We start from the raw sequence: 13,873 nt of genomic DNA, 5'->3' as shown, positions 1-13,873 counted from the left end.
TCAGTTCATTTTAGTGGAGGCTTGCTCAAGAGAGTGAGTGAGAAGGGGGGGTGATAACAAATTGAAGATTTTCATAGATGTAGGAAATACAAAGAAATGTTCCTGGCAAAAGTCTGGTTTTATTAGAACAAATTGTAGTGTAGGTAATTATGGAGCCAGCCATCTTTCAGGGCTATTAGACCCAGTCCAGATTATGGAAAGAAACAGAGATTCTGCTATATTATAGAAAACATTGAATAGACCATTGAATATAATACCCCTCAATTCCTCCAGCAAAATCCATCTTACTTTATCTTTCTTTAACATAACAATCTACTAAAGCCAGCTTGGTGTAGTGGTTAGGAGCACGGACTTCTAATCTGGCAATCCGAGTTTGATTCTGTGCTCTCCGACATGCAACCAGCTGGGTGACCTTGGGCTCGCCACAGCACTGATAAAACTATTCTCACTGAGCAGGAATTTCAAGGCTCTCTCAGCCTCACCTACCTCACAGGGTGTCTGATGTGGGGAGAGGAAAGGGAAGGAGACTGTAAGCTGCTTTAAGACTCCTTTGGGTAGAGAAAAGTGGCATATGAGAACCAACTTTTCTTCTTCTACTTCTTCTACAAATGTGAACTGAAGAGCTGCCATGCACTTGCTTGAATTTTAAGGCAGTTCATGAAGAGCAGAAAGCAGGGATTCAGATGGGCATGAGCCACTTAACCCCCTGATTTCTGCTCCCTCCAATCTTTGGGGGGGAAAACCCTGCTTTCTGGTCCCTGCAAAAACTAGTGGGGAATGGAAAGCAAAGGTTTAAATGGATTGAAGCCATATAACCATCTGTTTTCCACTCCCTGTGAAAAGTAGCTGGGAGCGGAAAGCAGGAGTCACTGACCAATACAAAATAGTTTAATTCTTTTTCTGAGGCATGCCAAACCTGTTTGCTGTTGTTGTTTTTTTAAAATCTATTCTATGTTCAGTGTGACTCCAGAATTCATCCTCACTATATGATTCTCACAGACTAAGAAATTTCAGAGATGTGGTTAAAATAGGTTTCTTCTTTTTTAGAAGAAACTAATTCCTATCTTAATCTTTTGCGGCTGTCTTTTGTAGAAATGACAAAAAGAGAAAATACCCAAACAATGTACAAAACCTGAGAACTTCCAGAAAATATGGAGTGAACTTCTAAACATTACATAAACTTACAAACACAGACTCGTATATAACAGGAGAAAACAGATGTTACAAAAGATGGTGTTAGATGGCCTCTAGGAAAATAAATGTGGAATTGAGAAACAAGAAACAAGAAAGTTATTTAGGTTGCACAATTTTTACACTATTCCAGTTGATTTATTTTTCCTCACAGTGTACTTGCAGAATTATAGCATTCCTGGTTGTGAAATGCTGATTTTTATTTTTACTGTTTCAGCTTTCTGAAGTAGAAGTAATGACCGGAAGTATTGCTGGGGACAGTACAGTTCTATTAATGCCACATGCGGCCACTGTGATCCGGGGTTCAGGGTAAGGGTGAAATAGCCCACAGTTCTTGCAGCTGAGACAAGGAGGGACAAACATATGATGTGGAAAACCTTGTTGCTCTGGCAGTGCTTCAACATCTCTAGCCTGCAACAAAAAAATTAAAAAATTAAAAGCACATCCTAATGTAATGGTATTATTTTATAACTAATCCAGATGACAGATTTCTGTGCTGATTTATTCTGTGGAGCCACAACCAGGTATGTCCTAGGAAAAAGTGATCAGGGTATTGTACACCCTAGTGAATATGGCAAGTCTACAATGCAGACTCCACAACTTTACAATTCTCAACAGCAGAAACTGCGCTGTTTGAAATGCTAAACTAATATGCCTAATGTCCAAAGGAATAATGGTCTGGGTGAATGAACGTTAAGTAGCTTTAAATGTTAATAAACAAAAGCCTTTTATTACTTTGAATTAATTTGGTTGATTACAACAACCTTGAATTTATAACCACAAGACAGCTCCTGCTGATCAGTGTGTAATCAGGGTTGTGTAGACGCTCATCTTGCCATAAGAAATAGGCACTTTTCAATTTTAAAAAGTGAAAGACAATATTTTGGCATGCTGTGTTTGGCACTCACTATCATATTCTGCACTGTTGGTGTAATTGCATGGAATCACATCACAAGCAAAGCATTCCCTGCAGTCTTTACAGCAAGAGTAAAATGAGTTTAATCAGCTTAGAACCAACAAAGACTGAATTAAACCCAAGCTGGATCTGTAGTTCTTATTCATACCTGTGTAAGAGAGGACCCCCCCCCTTTCACTACTCAAAGGAATCTCAAAGTGGCTTATTATCACCTACCTTTCCTCTCCACTCATTCACCACTACACCAGACTGGTGTAATAACCTAAAGTGAGGCACATATCTACCTTGACACACACCTATTGCTTTACTTGCTTCTGAAGTGATTCTATTTCTTCCTGGAAGCCTTTAATCTGTGGGAACAGAATTCATTCTAATGAAGCAAGCATATAGTTTGCATGTCTTACGTTTTTCAAGAAACAAACAGTACATGCCACATGCTGCAGCTTGAAAAATGGCAGCCATGGAATCACTTCTCTGTTGATTATACAGATGGAGACACACATGCTTGCATTTGCAATACTTGCCAGATGTATATTCCAAGGGTAGAGTTATGCCGTTGTTGGTACAGGTCAGAATGACGAGGAGGCACAGATTTAGTTCCTGAATGCAACTACTCTTTGTACCATGGACAGTTTCATTCCACGCTTCAGCCAAGGAGTCCAGGATGGTATATACAAGCCTGTTGCTCCTATTTTATCTTCACAACAATGCAGTAAGGCATGCTAGCTGAGAGTATATGACTGGCTCCAATGAGATTTATGGCAGAGAAGGAATTTGAATCCAAATCTTCATGGGCTGAATCTGCATGGAGCTTTTATTCGAATCCCAGGTCGATTCAATCCCTGCCGTCTACACTGAATGCTATTTTCATTTTGATTTTGGGCGATTTAAATTCCCCCCCCCCCCCACACACAACAAGCATGATTGATCCAGAGTGATCCTACCTTTCTCCCACAGTATCTTGGAGTGGATATAACACTCGATATTTGAAAAATCAGCATGAGTAAGCATGCAGCTGTCTGCTTTCCTTGAAATAACTTGCTGCCGAGCCTCCAATGCTGTATAAAAGCCCTGATTGGCCAGGATGTCAGTTTTTGGTTCCCAGGTTGCAAGGGAAAGCCCTAACCCCTTAAAGGGAAAGCCCTAACTTCTCTCAGCAGAAGCTCCAGAAGCCCTAACCTCTCTTGGCAGAGATTTTCCTCTTGGATTTATTCCCCCTCCTCTGCTGTCTCCAATCCTCTCCCCACCCCCCACACCACCATTCAAGAATAGAAAGAATGAGGGTCCTTCTGCACTTGACTCTCCCTCTTCTGAGCTTCCCTAATCAAGTGCAGAACACTTTCTGTGTCAATAGGGGGGGCGGGATAGAGGAAGACTCAAATTCAAATTTATCTGAATTCAGCAGTATCCACAACAGAATAAACAAAGCAAGTACAGAATCAGCCATGGTCACATTCCAGCTTTTTAACTACTACAACACCCTGGCTTTCCCACAATTATTACTCTCACACAGTGATATGTGTATATTCACATGCTATGATATGTGTATATAGCTTGATATATGCTGTACATAAACCCAAGCAAACTCAATAGGCACAATTCCAGAATTATCGAATTCAAGAACTCTCATGCCCTCTAGTGGTAACATGACTGGAAATTAAATAATTAATTGGAAATCTCAATGTGTCTTACAGTACTTCAAACAGCACAATAATTTCAATGAGGGGAATAGTTTGGATTGTGTGAACAGAACATCTCTTCCTTGTTAAATTTTGAAACGTTCATTTATGAAAAGGGACTGAATGTTATAAAGTTATGCCAATTGGTTGTGCCCTGTGGTTGTTCAGATATGACTCCTCATTTATCAGCAATTTTCAGAAATTTTCTATTACATGTGTAATAGAACTAGGGATATTTTCAGTTTATGTTTCAGATATCATCATTAACTAGATTAGATGATCAACTGAATTAGATGATCAAAACCCTATTTTCATTCCTTGTCCTACTGTCATTCTTTCTTTTTGAAATCCAGAATAAAATCAATCCTGCTCTTATTGGCATAGGTGTAAACCCTAATCATTCATACATGATGAGAGAGACCGGCTTATTAAGAGACTGAGAGAACATTCCTCTTTTCAAAAGCTAAGTCAGGTTATTCAATGAGGCATACCCCCAAAAAGTGTCCATAAGATTGCCCTGTTACAGGCCAGGGCTGTCCTAAAAAGCTCATTGACCTCAGTTGATTTAGAAGTATATAGGTCTTCTTGGGATTGTACTGTTCTTCTCACATGAGGCTCACAAATCAAGTCCAAAGGAAGAGATGGCAAAGGAGCTTTTATGCTCTTGCTTGCCCACTGATTGCTCCATTCATGTCATCTGGGGAGGAATTCAAATTATTCAAAATTTCTCCAAAAGAATTACATCAGAATGATTTCATCTCAGGTGGTGATCTCAAATTAAACTCAGTGTCCATGAACAGAAGCCAGGAAGTCTTGGGCGGCTTGGAATGTGGGGAAAATGGACTTTGTTGGCAAAGCATACCTGAGAGTTTAGTTTCTTCAACTGAGACTGTGCTCTCTTGTTAGTTCTCTGCAGTGCTTCTTTCTCTTCGTTAAGTCTTTCTCTATCAGATCTTTCCTTTTTAAAATCTTCTTCGTATATTTGAACCTACAATTGGGATTCAATTGATTAATTCAGTGGCAGCATCCAAATGTCCCAAAATGTCATTAACACAGATGTACAGTGGAATTCTGTAAAAATATCATTTGTGTAAATCTTCAGTTCAAAGCCACCAGCATGAAGTTCACTGAGAATGGCTATCTAAAGCAGCCATTCTCAATGGGGGCCATATTGGCCCCCTGAGGGGCCCTGATATATTGAAGGGGGCCACAGACTGAAAAATGTAAGAAGGGGTGCCTGAGGGGTTTATGGAGGCCCTGGTACCTGACCTGATAAAATACCCTTTTTGTCACATACGACATCCTTCATTGCTAGAAAGTTCAGCCTTCATTGGGGAAAGAAAAATCAATCATGTAATCCATTCCTTTGTGTGTGCCTGAATTAATGAATTCAGGGGAAAATGTACAAACTTCTCTTGGTGGAACATTCTAGATAAAGGCACATCAAGTATCATTGATTCATTGATTCTTACCTTAAGCGTTTTTTTAGCCTACATTGCATACACAGCCACTCTACCTGGAACCTGAGAAGAGCCCCTAAAAGGGCCAGGTTAAAAAAAAAAAGTTGAGAATACAAGGAGGCCTTTTGGAAGAATGGGTCCAGCATAACTGGCTGACAGAGGAGGGAGGACTTCACTGATCTACTAACTGGAACTACAAAAATTGTCATCACTTTGGCCCATTATGCACGGCCGCCGAAACGGCGATTTCGGGTCACATGGAAAACGCGGAGGGGGAAGATGTGACGCACACCGGTTATTCACGGGGCGGGGCGCGGTGGCGGAAAAACCCAGAGTAACTGATTATGCACGTGGCGATCCCGGCGCCGCTTCTGGTTGTGCCCCGGTCACCCGGAAGCTGCGCTTTCTTCCGTGTTTCACTGACGCGGCTTTTTCGGCGGCATGCACCGAAGCTGCGGCCGGTTGCAGTCGGCTCCGTGCGTTATCGGTGATTTTAGTCGCCGCCATTCCACCCCAAATGTGCGTTATTTCCCCCGCGCATAATGGGTCTTTATGGGCATCTATCCATCATGAGGTCAAGGGCAAAGTCATGTTGTTATGACTGAATTATTTTGGTTCTGTGTGGAAAAGAAGACATTTATACTTATGGCTAGTTTTCTACCAGTTTCTGGGTCTTGAAGAAATTCTCCTGCAGGCTATATTCTTTGACCACCCACCTCCAAATACAGACCATAAATAAAAGGGGAGGACAGGAAGAATGCCAGTATTTTTCTCTTTTATAGTATCCAACGAACCCTTAAGACTGTTGTAACTTATGATGATGGCTCAGAAAATTAAAGAAGTCCTAACATGGAACTGGAATCTTGTGTTCTGCAGTATGCACCGTGAACTCCACAGTGCACATAAAACTAGAAAAAACATATTTTAAAAGGAAAAGATTTAAGTGGCCTCAGAAGAATTTGTGAAAGGGGTGGGAATGATATACTTTATTTTATTATGTGTACAATCCATTACTGTACGATCGAACTTAAGGTTTTACCCTTCCGCATGTGGCATGCATTATGCAATAGAGAAAAATCTGGCCCAGTCCTTCAAACGTGACAGAAACAAGTATTTTAGTTCATATGTCTCCCTATCATACACACTTGTGTTTCAACAGCTGATTCTAACAGTGTCCAGAATGACAGATTTTACAATTCAGGTTAAAAGTACTAGACTTTTAAACTGATGGAGTTCTACTATAAAAGGAAACTCATGGGGTACATCTTTTTCTTGACATTTAGATAGATTAAATCAATCTTCTGCTCCACAGATATTGGAGCCACTATAAGTAACCTGAGGACACTTCATCTTCTTTATTGTTGCTCTCCATGTTCTTCCCTACTCATAGGATGTTGAACTATTTCTTACAAGAACAAGATTCTCTGTAGTGAAAAGGTTAGAGTGTCAGAATACTATCTGGGAGACCCAGGCCTGAATCCAAATTGTGCCAAAGAAGCTTACTGGGAAACCTTGGGCCAGTCACATTCTCTTAGATTATCCTACCTCCCACAATTGTTGTAAAGAGAAAATTGAAGTAAGGGATATAAGCCATTTTTGATCCTATTGGGGAGAAGGGTGGGATATAAATTGTTTGTTTGTTTGTTTATTGGACTTGTATCCTGCCACTCGCAGCAACGTGGGAGATAAGTTTCACAAGGAAATTTGTCATTAAAAATGGAGAAGAAACTCGTGGTTTATTGTTAGCTAATTTCCATGTGTAGTTTTTGATAGGTGAGCATGGTCCTGTTATATATACATAAGGTACATAAGGTATGTTTTGATTGAGCAGTTGGGGAAACAATGACTGGTTGGAAAAAAAATGGGTAGAAAAACTGCGTTGAAGTAATTCTTTACATTTGCAGCTTTATGTAAGAAACAATATCCAAATATTCCAAAGCATATTCTCTACTGAGAGTGTCAGCCTTAAGCCAGCTTTGAAACTTATGGAGGTTAAGTGCCTAGGATGGAATCTGAGCAATAAATAAAAACTTCTACAATAACATGTTCCCTTTCAAAGCTTTTTTATAACCACAAATTTTACTCATGGGATTGAATAAGTTACTACATCATTGCTTAGGTTAATACTCAATTCGTTCATACCTGTTGTCTGAGAACTTCCATTTGCATCTGCATCTCATCCGGTATACAATTCCTGTCTAATTCATCCACGTTAGGGACATGTGCGGATACTTTGCGGTTGTTCAAGGCATTCAGAAGGGCCTATATCAATAAAATAGAAACATCATACTTAATATTCATCACATAAAATGCATTCCTTAAGTACCATTATCTTAGTTAAGTGCTGTAAATTTAAAATAGTATAACATTAGTCATGCTGTTATAGCAATCTTGAAAACTAGTATGACCCTCTTGCAAGTCAATGATACCTGAAGGGGGATATGGAGTTCCAATGGAAGGATACCAAGGCACAGGAAACTCCCCCACAGCAGCTAAGTTCCCAGTTGACCAAATGTCTCAGGTAAGACTGAGCCACACTAGAGTTCCATTTTCATTCTCATCCATACCACATAGCACTTGAATCAACTGGTATGCTAACTGCACGCTTTTTAGCCAAAAACACGATATCTATGATCTCATAATATTTAGTGAGATTCTTCAGTGCACTTTATGTGGAGCTACCCTTGACTTTAAAATGTTATTGTGTCCAGTATACAGTAGCCAAATTGCTGGCTAGCAATAGAATACTGCAAACATATTTCTTTATGCAAAGAAAATATTAGGGGTGGGAATAAACCGCATTCTTACTGAACGATGAACTGAACCACAAGCCTACATGGACTGATATGCCAGTACACAAAATGAACTGGTTTGTATAGGTTCCTGAGCCATTTACAGTTTATACCCCAGCTTTCTGCTTCCTGTGGTGCACAGCAGAAAGCAGGGGTTTAAATAACTCAAAACCATTTAAACAGTCTGTTTCTGCTCCCCACTACTTTAAAGATATAGGGAGCAAAACCCAAGGGTTAAATGCCACCATTTAACCCTCTGGTTCTCTTCCTCTCTGAAGTAGTAGGGAGCAGATCGGGAGGGTTTAAATGGCTCCCAGCTATATGTTAAAGCCCCTCTCAGCTTTGTACCTCACTTGCCTTGCCCTTGTTATAGCTCTCACTTGCCTTGCTCTTGTTATAGCTCTCACTTGCCTTGCCCTTGTTATAGCTCTGGCTCTTACTATGTTTTCTAATTACATGGTTTAAATGTATTGTTGTTGCAAGAAGCATGTTTGTGTGTGTGTGTGTGTTTTAAAAAACTGGAACTGGATACAAATAATTTAAAAAATATAATTAAAATTTTCCCAGTCTGATTTAGGAACACAGGCACTGAGCAAGAGATGGCTCCTTTGTTCTGATAATAGTACCTAGTTGAGCCTTAGGAGGAAGACTAAGATGTCCTGTTCTGTTCCTCTTTTAATGACATTCTTAGATTTGTAGCACCTCAGTCCATAGGTCCCCATAAACAACAGTAATATACACAGAACTTCATACTAGGTTTATAGCTGGGAGAGAGGGACATAGCAGAAGCCTAATTTCAAAAAGGCTTTGAAATTTATTTTGAAGCTTTAATTATCCTAACTTCATTCTCAAGTTTTATTCGGCATCCACATCTGAAATAGTGTAAGCAATATATGTACTTCCTATAGCTACACAATCACACTCAAATCACCAGATTTAAAGCTCTATGAGGCCAAGAGCAGTGATGCTCTAGTTGCATAAATATTGCCTTACTGTTGTAGACATAAACACATGTGGCTGAAATCTAAGAGCTGAAATCCTGCAAAGCAAATGAAACACAACTGCCTAGATGACCCAGGACTGTTCTCCATTTGTAGTATGGATATACAGAGAGAGACAGAGAGGGAGATGTACCACTTCATTGTTTGTCTGCTCAGTTTTCACTCATAAATATCACTCGAGCACACAAGTCAGAAATGCGGAATGTCTAAACATGTGTTTCATGTTCCTTAATCCAGGAACATCAAAACAGAAACAAATTTATAAACATCTAGATCCGATCACTTACCACAGTTGCCATATGTTTTCCCTGCATAAATAATCTGATTCTAAGTGGTTTAGAACATTCTAAAGTGGTAAGATGAGCAATCTTAGATTTCACTTGTTTAAAACAAATATCTAAATTCTCTTGGTGGGTAAAAGGGTGGGGAGCGAATAAGGGAGCAGTACTACTTAAAACTCAATAGGCAATTAAGAAAGCACAGAGAATCCAGTTTGTATCGACTTTAAATTCATAGAACTCACCTTAGAGGTCATATTTAATTTATATCCTATACCTAATTTTTTGATAATGCCCAAAGGCCCTGATCAATGACAAATCAGCACTGTGACATAAATGTATCACTAACCTCTTACCTATGAGTGGTTCTTAAAAAAAAAATTATTGTGGACTGAACAAATTCAGAGTCTAGTGGCACCTTTAAGACCAACAAAGTTTTATTCAAGGTATGAGCTTTTGTGTGCACGCACACTTCCTCAGATACAATATAATGGACTGAACTCTATTACATTGCCATCTTCATCCACCAAATGGCCTTGATCAATCTCAAGCTCTTTGTACACATTCTGTTGTAGTGAGGATAAAGCTTTCAGAAACTATAAGAGGTTTAGACTGTGTGGTTTTAAAAAGGTTTGTGTGAAATAGTGTTCAAAAGGAGGAAGCAATGCAACATTTATCCACATTCGTCCCATGTTCTTTGTCATAACTTTTAGAGTTGGGTAAAAGAGGCCTCTTCTTCCCGCTTTTGCCAGTGGCAAAGCTGGTAGGATACAGTCCAATGACTGTATAAATTCTAATAAACTCAAGACACTCTTATGTTTAAATGTTTCCAAATTCTTTCCAAATCAGAGCCTGACTTCAATATGTTTTGTTAACCAAAGATGCTTGCAACGAATGTGCATACAATCTAGTTTGGCTTTCCCTATTAGCATGTGGCTTACACCTGCGGGAGATGACAAGATACTTGTGTGCTGTGTGAGGAGCTTTGATATCCAAAGCCTTTTGTGTCACAATCAGAATCCCTTTTTTCCTTTCAGCTTCTTCTATTCATTTAAAATAGATTTGTATATCCTTCATTACCTTATTTTCTCTACCCACTGCAAGTTCTTGAAGATACTAGGATTCCACATAAATCACGGATACTGAAAATTTTAATGGCAACCACAGCCGTGAGTCAAACTTGCCCAGACTGAACTCCACATTTACATATAAGTTGAGCACCTTTGCTGAATCACTGCAGTGTTGCTGGAAAGCAGCATGTGATAGAGCATGAAGGATTTTCAAATTCTTGTTCTACAGTTTTACAAAGGGTTTGAGTTAGTATTCTCCAACCAGCAGAGTTAAATGTAATACCTCCCTTCCATTTAGGCAGCCTATCAACTGCCCCCGGGTAGCAGATTCCCTTCCCGACTGCCAAATTCCCCGCCTAAAGAATTGAGAAGAGGGGGGAAATGGTCTCTGTGACTGCCTAGAGCAGGGCTTCTCAACCTAGGGGTTGTGACCCCTTTGGGGGTCGAATGACCCTTTCACAGGGATCGTGGCAGGGCAAGCAGCTTGGCCAGGGAGCACCATCCACACAACAGCCTTGTGGGGTAGATCGAGATACAGCATTCGTGCTGGGAACTGTGCTTCCACTAACTAAGCTGTCTCCACCAAAGAAATGCTTCTCCCACCTGAGCAAGGCTTCTCTTCACTTTGTAGAAAGGAAGCACATTGCATCAAAAGAATCATGCAAAGTTTTAATATGCAAATTAAAAAGACTCAATTACTAATAAAAAACAATCGTTGTATGCTACAATAAGGTTCCCCCTCCCCCATATATCAAGTGTTACACTTATTTGGCTTGTATAAAAATGATAGTATGCATCTGTAAAAACAAAACCCCTCATTAAACTGAGTTATAACTATTATTCCATATAGCACAAATCTCATCAAATAAGGCAAAGGGATTTTGTATCATTTTTATTTAGCATGCATAGCTGGCAGCTCTGCTATCCTTAGATTTTTAAGAATGTTTTTATGCATGCCTGAAAAATGTTGAATGGTGAGTAAAAGTGCTTTCTTTTCAAATGCTAGCCTATGAAATTTCATGTTCTTTCTTCATCTGTAGTGCACTGTAAGATTCTATTCTATTCTATCTCTAGTACAGAACTACCTAGAGCCACTTTTCAGACTGAGAACGTGAGCTATCTTTTCCGGTTTCCTGAGGAAGTGCTTGTGGTTAACCAGGACATTTTTTTAAGCCATTGCATTATGTTCTTGCTTTTACCAAAAACTATGTTCATCCATTTCACTATTTGGCTTTATTTCCCCCCCCCCTTTTTTTTTTTTTTACAATTTTTAAAAAACATGCAACATTTCTGTAGTATGCAGTATGGGGTCCATATGTGGACAGGAAGAGTTGCTACACAGACAACCCTTCCCTGACCCTGCAACCAAAGTTGTGTATACACAAAGCCCGGAGATTTTATACTCTAAATCAGTGGTTCCCAAACTGGGGGCCAGGAACCACAGGAGGCTGTAGTGTAATTGCAGGGGATCCATAAATCTGTATGTACACCTCACAGTTTGGTCTTTTAGTCATTATGTATTTTTTCAATCAACAGGTACTAGTAGTACCACTATTACTATTATATCATCCTACTATTATATAGGTATACTACTATTACATAGCAGACCCATGATTATTTTTATATTAAAAAGGCATTTTCATAACTAAACAGTTGGGAACTACTGATCCCAGAGATTCCTATCAGCTGTTTGTGGCATGAAGAAGAAGGGGATTTAGTCACCCCTCCCCTTCACAACCATGGTTGTTTGCATATTTCTGGCCACAGGGTGATCAAGGCTATTTTTTTTCTAATACAATGATTTTTTTATCTATGATTTCTCTCAACACACACAACCCTATTAGAAATTCAGTTTAAATGCTTTACTATAGCATAGGACTACCTTGTATCGGAAAGTTGTATTTCAGAGTAGCGGCACTCCTTTTTCCCTTTCCTCTTCCACTTTCTTCAAGGTTGGGAAGTCTTCCTCCTTAGAGAAGCACCCACAAGACAGCCCAGTTGCCTCCCAATCTACATGCAGGTCCTCTTCCTCTCTCCCCTGCTGGCCCCATCCCTTTGCCAGCAAACTGCAGCTCTACACACTCACTGTCATCAATCCCCCTCACAGTCACCATTTGAAAAAAATGCAAAGTCAGTTGGTGGTGGCAGTGCTGATTGCTTGGATCTGTACCCACCCCCACCCCCCAATGTAGTGGTTTTGCTAATCTCCACTGAACTGCGCTCAGAGGAGGTGGGAGGGGAAAAAACAGCATGCGTACTCTTTCTTCACCTTCGCTGCCATTCCCCTCACACTATTTTACATCAGCCTTAGCCCCACCCCCAAATCATTTCCTCTCATGTTGATTTCCTACATGTGTCCACTTGTGTCTCACTCTCCCCCCACCCCACCCCAGCCTCCTGCCTTTCCTCTCTCTTACCAGTTGCTTGCAGGCTGCATAAGAGTCCTGGGCGGACTTGTATGTTTGACCTGTATAATGCTCTTTGGCATTATACTACCCTACAAAGCAACCTTTTACTTCAGGGAAACCAATGGAGATCAGCTGTAAATACAGGAGCTCTTCAGACCACACTAAGGAGCAATCCAAAGTGGGAAGTCATCCTACAGCTTATGTCCACAATACCAGATCAGGTAGTTGGGGGGGGGGGAACAAATCTTTACAGTTCACTATTTAAGTACTGAATAAGTAAGGATTTGATTTCCAATCAAAAATAACATGAATTCTGAAACAAGAATTATTCATACCTTATTGAGGCGATTAATTTCACATTTATAATGCATTTTCTTTGCATTTGCTAAGGCAGTTTCTTCTTTCAGAAGCCTGTTCTCTTCCTTTAGGGCATCTTTGTCTTTCTGGAATGTAAAAACCAATACAGAATTGAGTGGTGTTATAATTTTCCTTGCAGCCTAATATCACATTAGCCTTCTTAGTTGTCACATTGCACTGCTGGCTCATATTCAACTTATTGTCCACCAGATCTCCTTTTCACATGTAATACTATCAAGCCTGTCCTGCTTTTTTAGAACAGATTTAATTGATTTTTAATTATTTGAAGGAAGTGTTTGTTTGACTTTGGAAATGTCCTTCTAGGCACAGGAGCTTTCTGACATGAGAATGACAGACTTATCAGGTCTCCCCCTTTTTTTGGAACAAGGATATCCAGCCAGTGACAAAATCCAAGTACTCCTGATCCAAAGGGGGTTGGGGGAAGAGATGCATGAACTTTGCTGGGTACAACTGCCAAATTTTTCAGGTTACTGCTGCCAGTAGGTAGTAACAGGAATTCTGTCTTCTATAACAGGAAACTCGGAGTTTGTTGAGTCAATGGGATAACATTTTGGAAGCCTCCCATAAAATAATTCTATTTATGTTTCTATATGGTCCTGGACCATATAATCCTATTTATGCCTCTATGTGGCCCTGCAGAACAGCCTGCCATAGGATAGTCTTCATATGACTAATTTCCCTTTTATCACTTAAGTTCCTA

At 39.9% G+C, this 13,873-nt stretch overlaps 1 protein-coding gene across 1 annotated transcript in view; it reads right to left on the bottom strand.

Moving 5' to 3' along the window:
• Positions 1 to 245: 245 nt before the first annotated feature.
• The window catches only part of TNIP3 (TNFAIP3 interacting protein 3), a 33,312-nt gene continuing 19,684 nt past the window's right edge, over positions 246 to 13,873 (bottom strand). Inside the window, 5 exon segments of the mRNA XM_077302400.1 lie at positions 246 to 1,602; positions 2,404 to 2,457; positions 4,649 to 4,774; positions 7,389 to 7,508; positions 13,131 to 13,238. Of these exon segments, the coding sequence (XP_077158515.1) occupies positions 1,405 to 1,602; positions 2,404 to 2,457; positions 4,649 to 4,774; positions 7,389 to 7,508; positions 13,131 to 13,238 (606 nt within the window). The 3' untranslated portion in view covers positions 246 to 1,404.

This window comes from Paroedura picta, chromosome 10 (assembly GCF_049243985.1).
Source record: "Paroedura picta isolate Pp20150507F chromosome 10, Ppicta_v3.0, whole genome shotgun sequence".
NCBI lineage: Eukaryota > Metazoa > Chordata > Lepidosauria > Squamata > Gekkonidae > Paroedura > Paroedura picta.
The sequence above is the reverse complement of the archived record's forward strand: the minus strand, read 5'-3'. Positions and strand labels throughout refer to the sequence as shown.